Here is a 15,309-nt window from a genome sequence, read left to right as displayed (position 1 = left end):
TACTCAGATCAGCAGTTCTCAACCTTGGATGCACCTAAAGGAAATGACTGATGCCTGGTTTCCACTCCTAGAGATTCTGAATGAATCGGTTTGAAGTACAGCCCAATAACTGCAACTTTAAAAGCTCTCCTGGTGATTCTAATTTGCAGCCAAGGTTGAGGACCCCTGTCCTAGAGACTTCCCAAACACCCTCTTATCAGAGGTGATAATGTCACTGGCCTGTGTATCGACCAATCCGAATAAACACCGGCTGCAAACCAGTACAGCTAGTCCAGGGTAGACTGACCGAATCGCAGTCCTGCCCGGTTTTTCTTCCCTTACGTGCACTCGACACACGCTGTTTGTGTGCAGAAGCCCCGGCGTTCTGTTTTATTACACTGCACTAGACTAACCTACCTCATCTTACCCGTGCTGCGCACTGTTGCACCAGGACACCGTGAGCTCCTCGAGGACAGCGTCTGTGTCCTCCTGCTCTACTGAATCCCTAGCATCTACCAGAATGCCTGGCACAGCCTGGGAGCTTGAAAAGTATTTGTGGAATGACACCAGATCAGTTCCCCTCCAACACACAATCAAAACACACACACACACGTACTCATACACACATACTCTCTGACCTCATCACAGGGCTCACCAATAATCTGCCCGTGAACATTAGACTAGGTACCCACTAAGAGCAGAGCTGGCACCTGCCATTCACGCAGGCTGGATGAGGAGAACATGGAATGCATGAGAATGACAAGAACGACCCTCATTTACCATGAGCCTGGAGGCCTTACCTTTGTTGCCTCCAAAATCTCATCAAAGTCCATCGGCAGGTTTCTGTTCTGTAACCACAAGGCATGACTTATGAGCATGAAATGAACATGGGCTAATGACCTGAAGCAGTTAACCAGACAGGGCCCTCTCATTCTTACCGGGGTGGCCGCGGCAAACCGTTCTTCAAAATCCTCAAACGGGTGACCGTTCTGAAAGTGTAAGGGATGATGAATGAGGATGAAGAGTCTGACACACAAATGGCATGGATTTATGAGTTTAATGATGATGGGATCTACGCTTTCCACTCCCACTGGCTCTCTAGACAGGAGCTGTGGCCAGCGTGTTCCCAGCAGAAGCAGATGATAAAACATGGGCCTGATTAGGAGGAAATCCATAATGGTAGGTTCGCAGGTTTCAAGTCTATCTTCCTGCAATTCCAGATATTACCCAGCCTGCCTCAACGGTGGCAACAGATAAGAGCGTGATGTTTATTTACACTCAAGATTTTGTTTTAAAAGGAAAAAAAAAATGCTATCATGTGTTTTGGCCAAACTCTTAACTCTTTGGAGCACTCTGTGAACAGCTGGTTGTGTGAGCGCCCTTATGCATGCTGTCCCCTCTGCCTGAAATGCTCTTCTCATCTCTGCAAGCCCGAAGCACTAAATTCCTCAAACCCGGCTGGAAGGTCACCTCTTCCACGAAGCTCCCCTTGATCCTCTGAGCTGAAAATCATCAGAGTAATAGCACATCATCTGTGCTGATTACACTGTGCTTCCAGAAGCATGACCATGCTGTATTTACTCCCAAATCCTGGCTGCTCGCAGAGGATCTGGCACATAACAGTGCTCAAAAATATATGAACGAATGCATGTTTTAAAAGTAGCTGGCAGTTGACCAAGTCGAATTGTTTTGTTAATTTTGTATTTCGTTGTTCATGATTGTTGAGGATCTCACTAAATGATTCCATATTGCTGCACTGGCATCATTCGTGTGGCTGCGCTAACTTCAGGGCCTTGAACAGACGCCAGCCCCTCCCATGAGCAGGTCTTAGATAAACCACCGGCAGAGTCACAAGTAACTGTAAACTCCTAACAGGACTCCCCCAATGGCCTTGTGATGCGGAGTCTCTCCCGCCTTCCCTCACGTGCCCCTTAGATAAGACCCCTATGGAGCTTACCAAAACCCCGCTCTTTTTGGTGTGAACGGACCAATCTGGACTTAGTCCAGAGGCCCCAAAGCACTTCACTTGTGGGCCCTAAAAAAGGCATGCACCTTAAGTCTCGCTGCATTTTCTCCGCCTGCACCCTGCCTTGACTTTCCCAAGTGACCTCTCGAGGTGTGCTCTGTACCTCCCCCAGGACCTGTAATAAACGTCTCTACTGCAAGTCCCTTTTAGTCTTCTGTTGTACTGTGCTCCCCATCCGACACCCTGGCGCTCTGCTTAACAAACGTTATTTACCAAAGTCCCACTGATAATATATATTATCAATAATATATATAATATCTACTATAGATATGTTTTTTGGTCAATATGCCCAAGCTGATTATTTTTGGGGTGATTTCCAAGGAGTGCAACATTAATATGAATCTGACAATATTGACATTAAAATGGAATTATTGTGCGTGAACAAAAATAATGGCATCATTCCCATTTTGAGGAGAGCTTCCTGTTGGCAATGAAGGACTGGAGAAACCATCCCCCATAACCACTTCCGCCCCGTCTGGAGAAAGAGTGACTGTGTGAGGTCAGTGAGCCCTGTTACAGGGCTGCAGAGCACAGCAGGTGCCCACGCCCACCACAGCAGGGCCTTCAGACCCACCACCACCAAGTCTGTTCCCACCCACTTGCTTCCACCAGGCCCTGGCTTGCTGGAGTCAATCGTGGCAAAGAGAGGGGGAAGAGCAACCACATCAGCTAACCACATAAATTATCATGATGATTCTATCTGGCCAGAGGTGGGGAGTGGGGGAGGCAATATTAGCCTAAGTGATCCTGTAATCTATGGTGTGGCCTAAAAGGTTAAGGTTATGTCGCTACTATCCTTTATAAATTCCCACACTTCTGGGGATTTATGGCACAGCCCCTACCAACTTGCTCTGGGTCATAACTTTTAATAAAAACATTTTTTAGTGTCCAAAATCTCATTACATCCGTCCAATATAAAAAAGCAAATGGCTTCAGAGCATGATGGATGAATTAAATAAATTTGAAAAACAGCCTGTGGTAGAGTCTCATAAAACCTCCACCATATAATGAAAACGTGTGAGGATAACCAGTGCTGGTGTGAGTCCGTCACTTTCCTGGTGACAGAAGGCGTGGCCTTTGGTGAGGAATAGAGCTGCAGTGGGAGGGGGGCATTTCCATCCACTTGGACGAAGCGTGGTCTGGGTGCGTGAGCAAAGGCATCTCTCTGGAGTCACACACACGTGGACTCAATCCTGACTGTGCCACATATGGTCTGTGGGACCCTGGACAACAAGCTAGTCAGCCTGTTGTCTCATCTATAAAGTGCTGGTGTTAATGCTAACGCTATCTCAGGTTTATTGAGAGGGTTAACTGAGATGTGTGTGTGTGTGTGTGTGTGTGTGTGGTCTTGTTTGGTGCTTGGCACACAGTAGGTGCTCAATAAATAGCAGCGGTTCCCAGTATCTCCTCATCCTGTTTCATTTGCAACACTTCTGGAATGCACAGGCACATACTTTTTTAATGTTAGAAAACTACTATTAGATGGTATTTGGAAAAAGAGAAAGAAAAAAAAATCTTGTGGGAGGCCCCTCTTTAGAAACGACCCCTGCTTGAGAGGACAGACCAGACGCCATGGAAAAGGTTGCCCCACACTTCCTGACCTTTAGTCCTGAACTCCTCAGTCCATCCCTGACCCTGTCTTCTCCCTCACGTCTCCCTTCTGGCCAGTCTTGTTTGATCATCCTTCCGGCCACACCTCTTGTACCTGGTGTGGTGGTGACTTTCCTGTTTTAATTCTGGCTCAGTCAGTCTTTGGAGCCCCGTCCTCCTGTCTAGGGCAAGTTTCAGGAACACCCCGTGCATTTCATCCAGCTAGTGGGGAGACCCTGCCACCAGGGCACTTCCTCCTGGTGGAGTCCCGTGGTCAGAACTTGGAATCTGTTCCCTAGCTCCCCCCCACCTGCCCCCCATATCCAGCTTGCTTTGCCCACAATTACTACTAGAGTTTTTGGTCACTCATCTTCAAGTCTTCTTTTTCCCCTTAGAGATATGTTTCTCACACTTATTATGATGGCATGCATGTAGCTTTGTATTCTGCTTCTCAAGACTCAATATGACATCCAATTTACTCATAATGTACATTTCCAGTGAGGGTTTAACAGAACAGATTCTCTTGTGCTGTTTCAAGACAGTTCTAGCCTGAATCCTCATGAAGACACTGAAAGAAAGCTTCTGCAGGGACTCTATCTTCCCAGAGTCTCTGTTTGGAGCAGAGGGGACACTGTTGTCCCATAACTGAACAAATTAACTATTAAGGCCAGACTCCTGTCGGTCTTACTGAGAACGTGACAGTGAATGAGATGGGCTGTGGGTGAACACGTCCGAAAGGATGAAAATGTATTTACGGCTGCCAAATCAGAAGCCTGCGGTGATTCTCACCCCTGCCTGCACAACGTAATTCTTTGGGGGGAGCCTTCACCAAACTACTGATGCCTAGTCCCCACTACCAGAGATTCGAATTGTATGGGTTTGGGGTGGGGTCCTGGCATCAGTGGGTTCTAAGAGATCCCCAGGTGATTCCAATGTGCAGCCAGACTTCAGAATCACTGTGCTGGGGAACGAACTCTCTGTAGGAATAATTAGTGAAAGTCCTACTGGGAAAACTGAAGACATCTTGATTGATTATGTAATTGATTAATTAATTTCTTCAACAAACATTCACTGAGTGCTTTTCACCTGCCAAACTCTGGCTAGGCGCTGGAGAGACAAAGATGAATACTGCCTGGACCCTGCTCTTCCGAAGCTCAGAGCAGAGCAAGAATATACAATCATTCTAGTTTGGGAGTGGAACAGGAGTGGGCCAGGGAGGGTGTAAGGCATCTAGACCTCAACTCAGAACTCAGGCCAATACTGCAGAAGAATGAATTCAATTATGCATTTAGAAAGCTCAGGAGAAATGGATTTAACTTAAGTGATTTGTAACCTCACCAAAGTGGGTACTATTAAGGCACCTAGTGATTCCAGGCACTCAAATGTATGTACCTTTCCCCAGTGAGTGATCTAACAAGGAAGACACATGCTAATGAAGACTAATTCCCTCGGTGGTATCTAGGAGTCGAGCTTTCTATCTCTGTTGGCCAAGAGTAAACAGCTGCTTTCTTACCTTCTGGCTGAGAGAGACAGGAAAAACTCTGGCAAATGAAGAACAAAGTGGGGATGCTGGTGGAGTTGAGATGGGGACCAGAAAATGTGAGGTAATAAATGATTTCTCCCAAGAGCAGCACTGCCCCATAGAAATTTCTGTGTGATGGGAAGTTCTATGTCTGTAATATCCAGTATGGTAGCCTGCGCGGTTCTATGGGGCTATTGGGCACTTCAAATACAGCTGGTGTGACTGATGAACGGAACTCTAAGTTTTACTTAGTTTTGGGGTACCTGGGAGGCTCAGTCAGTTAAGCGTCTGACTCTTGGTTTTGGCTCAAGTCATAGTCTTGCGGTTGTGGGATCAAGTCCCATGTCAAGCTCTGTGCTCCATGTGGAGTCTGCTGCAGATTCTCTCTCCCTCTCCCTCTATGCCCCTCTCTCTGCTGGCACTCTCTATTTACTTTTAATTTCAACTTAAATAGCCAATATGTGGCTAGCGACTACTTTATTGTTATGCTCTACAGAGTATATATTTAAAAAAACATCCAGTTGACTGAGAATTCTCTACATAGTGGACATTTTGCTTCCTTACATAGTTCTTCCCTTTCTTTTAAAGAATATCCCACTTTTGTATTGACTGAAGCGTTTCTATGGGAGAACTGAATTCTTTGCACTGTCTAGACAGTATTACAGAAACGAACTCAGTTTGCAAAAACAGCAGCCTTCTTCTGGGGTAAAGGTTTTTTTTTCATTGCCTGAGCTAAGCCAGAGCTAGATATTTGTGGGGCTTTTTAAAGGAAATTAGGATTCATGTTTTAAAGGAAATCCATGAAGCCTCATCATTACAACAGAATGCAGTCCCATTTAATGCCAAAATGTTCCAGGCCTACTGAGATCTGGGGCTCAATGATCTTCCTGAATCCACTTAATCTCATAGAGGAACAGGTGCTGCATGGAGGACAGTCTCTGTAATCATTGAAAAGTTGCCTGTGGTTACTCAAAGTTGGGCCTCGATCTAACAGGCAATGTTCCTTTCCCCAGCTGCCATTTCAGGAGAGTCCCAGAGGTTGTCCAGAAAGTTAGAGGGGGAGGGGACCTTATAATGAAAGTTAATATCTTCAAGAGTCATACATCTGTAAATCCTTGGACAGTGAAATATTTACATCTGGCTTCCTAAAAATTAAGTTGGACCTTGGCACAGCCTCCCCCACCCCCCGCCACTCCTTTTTACTGTGGGAAGAACACTTAACATGAGATCTACCATCTTAACCAATTCTAGAGAGTACAATATAGTATATTATCTACAGGCACAATGCAGATCTCTAGAACTTAGTCTCTTGCAGAACTAAAACTTACACTAGTTGAAAAGCAGCTCACTACTTTCCCCTCCCCCAGCCCCTGCAACCACTATTCTACCCTCTGCCTCTATGGTGTTCGGCTATTTCATAGACCTCAGATAAGTGGTATCCTGAAGTATTTGTCCTTTGCAATTGGCTTATTTCATTTAGTGTAATGTCCTCAAGGTTCAGGCAAGCTGTCACATTTGGAAGGATGTCCTTCCCTTTTAAGGCTGAATAATATTCCATTGTGTGGATCTATCACATTTTTTAAATGATTTTATTTATTTATTTGAGAGAGAGAGAGAGCATGAGCAGAGGGAGTGGCAGAGGGAGAGGGAGAAGCAGACTCCCCACTGAGCAGGGGAGCCTGATGTAAAACTCGATCCCAGGACCCTGAGATCATGACCTGAGCAGAAGGCAGACGCTTAACCAACTGAGCCACCCAGGTGCCCCACTACCACACTTTCTTAATCCATTCATCCTTAGTGGGTATTTAGGTTGAAATGGTCTTTCTGACTATGCAAGGGAAAAAACGGGATGGGGAATAGAGGTGAAAAGAATTTGCTAGTGCTTTATTCAGGTGGCAAGAGAAAGGCAGACACCCCTTGGAAGGTCAAGGTGCTAAGATGACCTGCCCAGGCTAATGTGAATGACCAGGGGGCTGCTGTGGCTCAGGAATATGACTCTGGACCCTTGTCCTTCCCAACTTCAATCAAATGTCAAGAAAACCAATTTGCTTGCATTTTCTGAAAATAATAGCTATTTCTAGGGTGAGAAATTGGATGTTTTTAGGCTAGGCAGCGTGGGGGAATGGAAAGGGGGATGTCTCAAACAGCATGAGTTCAAACTGCTGCTTCATCATTGGCATTTCCTTGGATAAATTCCCTCCTCGCTCTGAGCCTCAGTTTTCTCCTCAAAAAATAGGCCAGTGTAGGCTTGCTGAGAGGAAGCAGAAAGAACGTTGATGTGTATGAATAAAATTAGCGCAGTAACTGGCAGAATAAAATCTCAATGGATGTCAGTTCCCTTTCCAAAATTACAGAAAGGGAAGGAAGGGTGGGAGGGAGGAGGGGAGGAAGAGGGAGAGGGATAAGGAAGAGGGAGAGTGGAGAGAGGGAGGGAAGGGGGAGAAAGGAAAGGGAAGAAAAGAGTGGGGGAAGACAGAGTGAGGGAGGGAGGGAGGAAAAGAGGGAGGAAGAGAGGGAGGATAACCATAGAGTATTTACTTGGTAGGTGAGAGTAGACAGAATTCAGGCCACTTGTAAAGGGCTGGGAAACACTGCTCCCGGGAAGGGGCAAAGCCACCTGGAGAAGCTGAAGGTGCAAAATGGCCTTCCCAGCAGACACAGCCTGCTCCTGTACCTTTCCCCCAGTGTGAACACTGGTCAGGCTGGACCATTCTGGGGGTCAGCCCCATCATTCATCCCTCCTACCCCATGCCCTTCTCTTCTCTGCTCTTCTTCTCCATCCCGATTTCAGAATCCAGTTGGCAATTCCACATTTTCACACCCAGATTTTCTAAAACATAGCCATTATTTTCTTGAAAAACAAACAAACAAAAAAACCTCCCCAAAAAACCATAAGGATAGGGCCGGTGGCACAATCTGAGGCTGAGGGTGGCTTATGCAAGAAGATACTCAGAGCTAAGTACGTTTGATCTCAGTAACAGTGATGAAGGGCAGGAGATGCGGATCGTGATGCCGGAGTGGGGGGACAGTGGTGGTGACGGTGACAGCTGTCACGACTGTGAGAACCAGTCACTCATCCACTCCGCATCTATTTACTGAGCAACTATGCTAAGACACAGTCCTTGTCCTTACCTCCTCTGAGGGAGACGGAAAAGAAAACAGACAACTATCCTGGGACTGGTGTTATGAAATAACACGCAAAGCCTTCAGTACAGAGTGCTTGGTTCAGAGTGATGACGACATGGCTCATGCCCATGGCTCCCACTACTGTTGCCTCCACTACAAAACACACGGGGTCCAACACAATCCTGAGAGGCCAGGTAGAGTGGAGGCAGCCGACATTTTGAGACGGAGGCAGTGGTGCTATTGGGGGTCTGACAGTATCAGTGCTGTTGTCATGAGGCAGTGATCAGAAAGAGCGATGACAGTACCCCCATGTCTATGGTGACGGCCAAAATCGGGATGGGGATTAGGAAGAAACACTGAAAACACCAGCGTGGCCACTGAGTTTCTGCAGGAGCGCTGGCATGAAGTCCATGCTTTTACACTCATAGAAGCCTCTGGGGCTCCGGAGACTGGTCCCAACCCATGACCTCACCCCAAAGCACTGCCATTTGACAAGGAGAATCTTAGAACGTGGAGCCCCCTTTCTTGCTTCAGCTCCTTTGTTGGGCTGCAAGACAGCGTTACTCCTTGAGTCAATGAGCCAACACACGTGCACAGGTGGAGAGGTGCAGAGTAGACAGGAGGCCGAAGGGGAGCAACTTCGCAACAGCTTGGAATCACTTGTTTTTAACAGTCTCTTCCTTGATCGCTTCTCCTTTAAAAAAATCTATTATTCTGGTTCTACATTAGCAAAAACTCAAGGATTTTTCAAAACTCCTAACAAGACTTGGCATCAGTTCAGTACTTTGAAAAGGGAGTGAATTAGAATCACATGTGAAATTGGCTCCTGTCAGCGGGATGACAGGATCTCCACACACTGGTGGGGAGGAGGGCAGCGGACCTTCTCTGAGAGTTAGCCATTCTTACTCTGCCGCTGTGAGTCTCTTGGAGAGGCTGCTCCTTGGATCCAGATGGCACCCAAACGGTAACAAGAAATACTGGATGGAGCTGAAATCAAGCGAGCACAGCAGAGGCTCAGGCTGAGTGCAGAGCAAATCAGAGGAAATCACAAATGGAAAGATGTCACAGCAGAGGAAAAAAATAGTCAGGAGGGCTTCGCCTGCTGCTCTGACAGCCGTTCTGGGCAAAATGCTTTTCCTTTTTTTCTCTGGTAGAATGCAGATTTTTATGTGCTCAGGCATATTCATTTCCTTATTCACGTCCTCATTCCTGGATTCAGTCCTCAAGGCATTCATTTAAGAATTAATAAACTTCCTGAGTGCCCACGATGAGCAAGGCACTGGGCCAACACTGCAAAGGCCGAGATGCTGTCCCTTCTCTGAGCTGTAACAGTCAAGCTAGGCCAAATGGAGGGTTGCAATTCAGGTTGGAGCGTGACGAGTGTCACAACAGGGGTACCATGCTGAGTATTTTCAGAGTGTGGGTCAATGTCACTGCTGCAATGCCATGCACCGGGCGGAAGCCATTGCAAACAACCAAAACCAGAATTCTCTTTTTGGGTGAATGGAAGTTAACTACTTGACTCATCTCTTGACCCTTCTTTGTTATGAAATCGGGGAAATATCCATCTCATGGGACTATGCGAAGATTAGCTTGGGTAAGATTCCAGGTAATAGCTTCATTGGCGTGGCGCCCAATGTATAGTTAAGACCTCCAAATAAGTATCATGACCCCCCCAATCGTACAGACTAAGAGGAGACAGTAAGTCAGAGCAGAGAAACCTAGCATACATTTTACAAGGAAACTAAGGCCCCAAGGAAAGTCCAGCTTGCTCATGTGTAAAACAGTGAGGGAAATGGCTACTTCACAGATCTCTGAAGGTCAGACGAGGCAATGTTTCCCAAGAGAACAGACTCGGACAGCAGCTGAAAGGTTGGAAGTCAGGAAGTCGGAAGAGCACCATCCTCAACTGTCTCTGATTGATTGTCCAACCTACAAATAGTTTGTAACTTTGTGTCATAATTTTACATGCCCTCCCAACAGGTCTCTCGGGCTATTACTCACCTTCAGGCTTTGGTACAAGCTACTCCCTATGACTGGCTGCCTTTCCCATCCCTGTTCATCAGGAGAACCACAACACATCCCTAGAGACTTGGATCTAGTTACCTCTTCCAAGCCTTTCTCCGAGGCCCTCAGGATGGATTAGATGATCCTTCCCTGGGGAGCACATATGTCCAGTTGCAATGGCTGATTCTCTCTTCTCCACTACAGACTATGACCTTGTAGAGACCAAGTTCCTTTTATGGGACATTGTATCATACTCATTTCTGCATTCCTAATATCTAGATAGCCCAGTGACTAGCACACAAAAGGAAATTATATTGAATTGGCAAATTAAAAAAAACCCAGAATGAGTGAATGGATGAACGTGTTTATATAAGAGAATAGGAAACTGAACAGAAAGAAACTTGGTTATAGCATGACTTACTAAATGGAGAGTATGGTAGTCCATATGGTGTTTCCAAATGCTCGGCATGAATGTGTATGCACATGTATGCACACACATACACACACACTTGCTCACTCACAAAGACTTGGCATTTACTATTATAAACTCTAGAAAGGATAGCATATCCATTCTGTCACTTGACCCTTGAAGCTTTGCAGTCAGGGTGAATGGCCCTTGTTCTGATTTCAAAGAAATGCTAGGGAGATGTCCCAGAAAAAGTTACGAAAACAGAGATATGCTATCCTTCTGGCCCTTCTAGTACCTGGATGGCATTTTCATCTGAATTCTTCAAGTCCTTCCCATTAGTGAGATCCATCAGTGGCTGAAGGGTGGTAGTCGGTCTGTGACATTCCTCCTTACTTGAGGTTGAGCCAATATTTGATCTTATCACCCTCCCCGTTAGTTGCCAGAAGTTGGTGAAGTGATCCTATGCCACACTGTTCAGCCTCTCAAGCTTACCACGTTCAAAGAACTCTGGATCTCTTCCAGCCCACTCTTTCCTTGTCTTCTGATTTCTGTAAAGGCCACCAACTCATGCTTAGATGCTCAACCCCCACGTGTACTCTTGATCTCCCCTCTCCTACGCCCTGACATCCAACCATTCATTAAAACTTGCTATCTCCAGAAGCTACCTCAGCTCTTCCTTTCTCTCCCTATCCCCTCTACTGCATTCTCCTTTGCCTAGATTTCTGTTTTTACTCTTGCTCCTGAAGTTCATCTCCAATAGAGCAGTCACAGTGGTATTAAATCAGATCAGGTTCACTTCCCTGCCTAAAATGCTCCACTGTCTTCCATTACACTTGGAGGTATATCCAAACTGCACCGCTGCCTGCAGGACTGCCTGTGCCTGGCAGCCCCCCCCATGTCTGAACTCACATTCCATTCTCCCCCTTTCCTGCTGTGCTCCGGCCAACACCAGCCTTCCCTCTGTTCCTCACGGACTACTGGGGCGTGCCCTTATCCTTGCTTTTCCCTGTCCCTCTCCCACTGGTTTCTTCTCATAATTCAGATCTCAGCTCAGGTGTCACCTGACTAGGGAGACCTCCTGTGACCATTTCCTAAATAGGAGAGCAGCCCACCACTTCTTATCACATTATTTCGTTTGGTTTTGGGGCTTGCACTCATGCTCTGTTTGTCTTTTAACCTGTTTGCTGGCAGCCTTCCCCTGGGGAATGTGAGCTGGGCAAGGGCTGGGATCCGGTGTGACTTGTATGGCACTTGTGCCTAGCACAGTGCTCAACACCCAGTGGACACCAGACAGTATTTGTGGAATGGGTGAAGGAATGGATGCCTGAACAGAACAATGCATGGGTGACCAGAGACTGGTTCTAGGAGGTACTTCCAGGATCGCAGAAACTATGCAATTACAACAGAGACACTCTGTGCATAGTACTACAGGGACAAGGGAACTCCATGCTTGCTTTGACATCACTGTTCTGGTCTCTGCTTCTTTTCCTGCCCATTATCTCGTGCTGGACCTCTCTGCGAAGACTAGGTAGGAGGGCAAGAAGATGGGATATTTCATGAGATCCTACACAGACTTCACAGGCAGAGACCCTCTTTACCTGCATGCTGGCTATGACTGCTCTATGAAAGACCTTTTTAATCTAAACTAGTCCATATACACTTGATTAGGTCACAAGTTGTTGAGATCATTATTTCTGGTTTTGGTAGACCCATAAAACCCCCAAACGTACAAGTCACTTTTGATTCATCTCTCTCCCACACCCTGACATCCAATCATTCATTAAGAAATGGTAATTCTACCTCTAGAATGTATCCCAAACAGTCCATTCTGGTCTGAAGAGGAAGGGATGGTTTTAATATTAATATTAAGACCTCATCCCTTCTTGGCCAGGCAGCAGTCATGCAGGACAATAATAATAATGGATACCGTTCAGATGGAACTTCCTCTGTGTGTATAGCCACTATTTACATATTAACTCCTTTAATTATTACAATGAATGTAGGTGCTGTTGCTATCCTCATTTTGAGAGGAGTAAACTGAGGCACAGAAGGATTAACTTGCCCAAGGTCAAACAGCTAGTAAATTGTAGACCTACCATTTTCACCAAAGTAGCTGGCTTTGGAGTAAGTGCCCCTAACTATTATGCTATGCTGAGGGGGACAGAAGGTGTCAGACGATCTGTGCTTTAAGACTAGGGAGAGAGTTGAGGGTTCTGGAAGGAGCAACCACAGTGGGCAGTTTAGGAGCCCACCCTGTCACAGCCCACCCTGATCTTCTCTGCAGGACCCTGGTCAGATCACTGCAAATAATGATGACTGGGTCAAGGGGTTGGAAACTTCTAAGTGACTGTGGAAAGAACAACAGAGAAATAGCCAGAGAGACAAGGAGATTGAAAAATATAGGAAATTGGGAATGAAGCCGGATTATCGGGCTGATAGCACACACGGTGGGAAAGAGGAGCAACAGAGATCAGGACAGCTGCTAACCTACCCGAGACACACACACAGTGAGACACTGACAGAGCTCTGCAAAAGGCGGGAACCAGGAGGTGGGGCAGGGAGGGTGTGTAACAAGGGAGTCAGTGTCACCTTCCCAGGAGCCATTCTTTATGTACAAGTCAGGAGCAAGGGATGCCTCCTTCAGAGTCAGACCTTATTTCCCTCTCCCCCTGGCATCTCAAGCTCAGTCTTCTTGTCCATAAAATGGAGACAAACGTAGTTGCTCTGCTAATTAAACTAGATAAACTTGGTGGAGCATCAGAATTCATTGGGGGAGCTTTATCAATCTCCCTTTACACACACACACACACACACACACACACACACACGCACGTGAGCCTTACCAAAGCAGATCCGGGGGGTGGCGCCAAGGAAGTCACGTTTTTAGAAGTACCACAAATGGCCCTTTAGGCAATGCAGTCTTCGCAATTCACCGAACCAGCTACAGCTTGCCAAACAACGTCCGTGCTCCCTGGCCCCAGTAAGTACTCAGCAAATGTTCATTTCTTGCCTCCTCTCTAAGTGATTGCTGAAACAGGTGTCGTGTGTTTGGGGGTGGGACTGTCACCAACATGTATTTGTGTATGCTCCATGATCATTCATCTCTTTCTCCTTTTTTACAACCAGAGTTTGTTCATTTTCCTTCTGTAAGCACTAATAATGGCAGTTAGGGAGAAAGAAAGGGCCTCCGCATGATTTATCCAGAAAAGCTGAATTACTGTACCAAGAGAGAATGAGTGTCAGCATCAATGGATATTTATGGGGAAACTGTATATTATAGCTGTGCTCATTAGAGATGCTGTAGTTAAGGTTCTGTGAATGTTAATGGTCTGTATTAGAGGAATAATGATAGACTCACAGCAGTGGCAGTTAACAGATACCGCTGGACCACATTTTTTCACCACGTGACACATCTCCAAATAATCTGATTTATGCCCACTGAAGGTGCAAGCACGTGTCAGGGCACCTCTGTCTGTGGCTAGGACTGTGGTTGCTTCAGCACAGGTAACAGCTGGCGCAGAATGCCAAGCACAAGATGGACAGATGTTTCTTGCCTTCTGTTTGAAATACCATGTGTTCTGGGCTTCGAGACGGGTTGGCCTGGTTGGGAAGGACATGCACTGGCTTTGGGTAGGATGGCCCTACATCCTGGTTTCCGCAAGAACAGCTCGTCTTCATGCCAGTTGTCTGGGTGGCATTGTTAATAGCAGACCCCTTTTGCTTTCAGAAGTGACCCAGTTTGGATGATAAACTAGGTCACCCTAGATTTAAGTGCAGAGAGCACTGGCTTAGATTCTTAGTGATGCCTCTTCTAGCCATGCTAAGTGATTTAACTTCTCTGATCTTTAATATCCTTCACAGTAGAGGAGAGACCTACTTCTCATGGTTGCTTGGGAGAGTCCTGCAGTCGTGCATTAAGCGCCTATCTCTGTCCCCTGCTTTGCTAGTGATAAATGTCCGTTATTAGTGCCCCATAGCCATGAAACTCGCCCGCAGGTTCAGCTCTACCCCAGGCTCTCAGGTTAAACCTGATCTTCTTGACTTTGCTTAGCCACAGAGAATCAAAGGCACTCTAGCCCCTCCCTCTACATACCAATGTTATTCCTGCCCATTGACTACAAGCACCCTAGTGACTGGGCCAGGTCTGATTCCTCCTCCTGTCTCTTGAAGCACTTGGTATAGTCCTATGGCCACATAATAACTCATACTAATAATTACGGCTAACATTTGTTGAGCACTTATTATGTGCCAAGGGCCGACCTGCATGTCATACGCATATCACCTTATTCAGTCCTCAGAAGAATTCTCTGCGGTAGGCACCACAGTCATTACCTACGTTTTATGAGTGAACACACCACCCAGGTTCACACAGCTGGTAAGAGAGGGAGAAAAATGTAAGGCCTAAGTAGTAGGGCTGAAAGGCTCACACCTCTAATTGTAATTCCAAGTTGCAGGCCAAGTGCTCTGCCCATGTTGCTAACTGGTCACTCAGAACACTCCAAAAGATAAAGCACCTTGCCTAGTCGTACAGCTAAGATGTATAAAGCTCCGAATAACTTCAAATTTTGTGTTCTTTCTGCTGCTTTACTCTATCCCAAAGAGTAGGCTCGCAGTCTGTGTTCATGAATTCACTTATATAACAAAGACTCC

General features: G+C 46.3%; 1 protein-coding gene across 3 annotated transcripts in view; it reads right to left on the bottom strand.

The window, feature by feature from the left end:
• The window catches only part of DAB1 (DAB adaptor protein 1), a 1,098,018-nt gene that overhangs the window by 33,252 nt on the left and 1,049,457 nt on the right, over positions 1 to 15,309 (bottom strand). The window contains exons 16-17 of one of the 3 annotated variants that reach the window (XM_057310634.1): positions 918 to 968; positions 780 to 827 (exon numbers count right to left, since the gene is read on the bottom strand). The exons of the other annotated variants lie outside the window; for them this stretch is intronic. Coding sequence (XP_057166617.1) covers positions 780 to 827; positions 918 to 968 — 99 coding nt within the window. The remainder of the gene's footprint in view (positions 1 to 779; positions 828 to 917; positions 969 to 15,309) is intronic. 3 annotated transcript variants of the gene reach the window in all.

The sequence above is a fragment of the Ursus arctos genome, unplaced genomic scaffold, assembly GCF_023065955.2.
Source record: "Ursus arctos isolate Adak ecotype North America unplaced genomic scaffold, UrsArc2.0 scaffold_12, whole genome shotgun sequence".
Lineage (NCBI taxonomy): Eukaryota > Metazoa > Chordata > Mammalia > Carnivora > Ursidae > Ursus > Ursus arctos.
The sequence above is the reverse complement of the archived record's forward strand: the minus strand, read 5'-3'. Positions and strand labels throughout refer to the sequence as shown.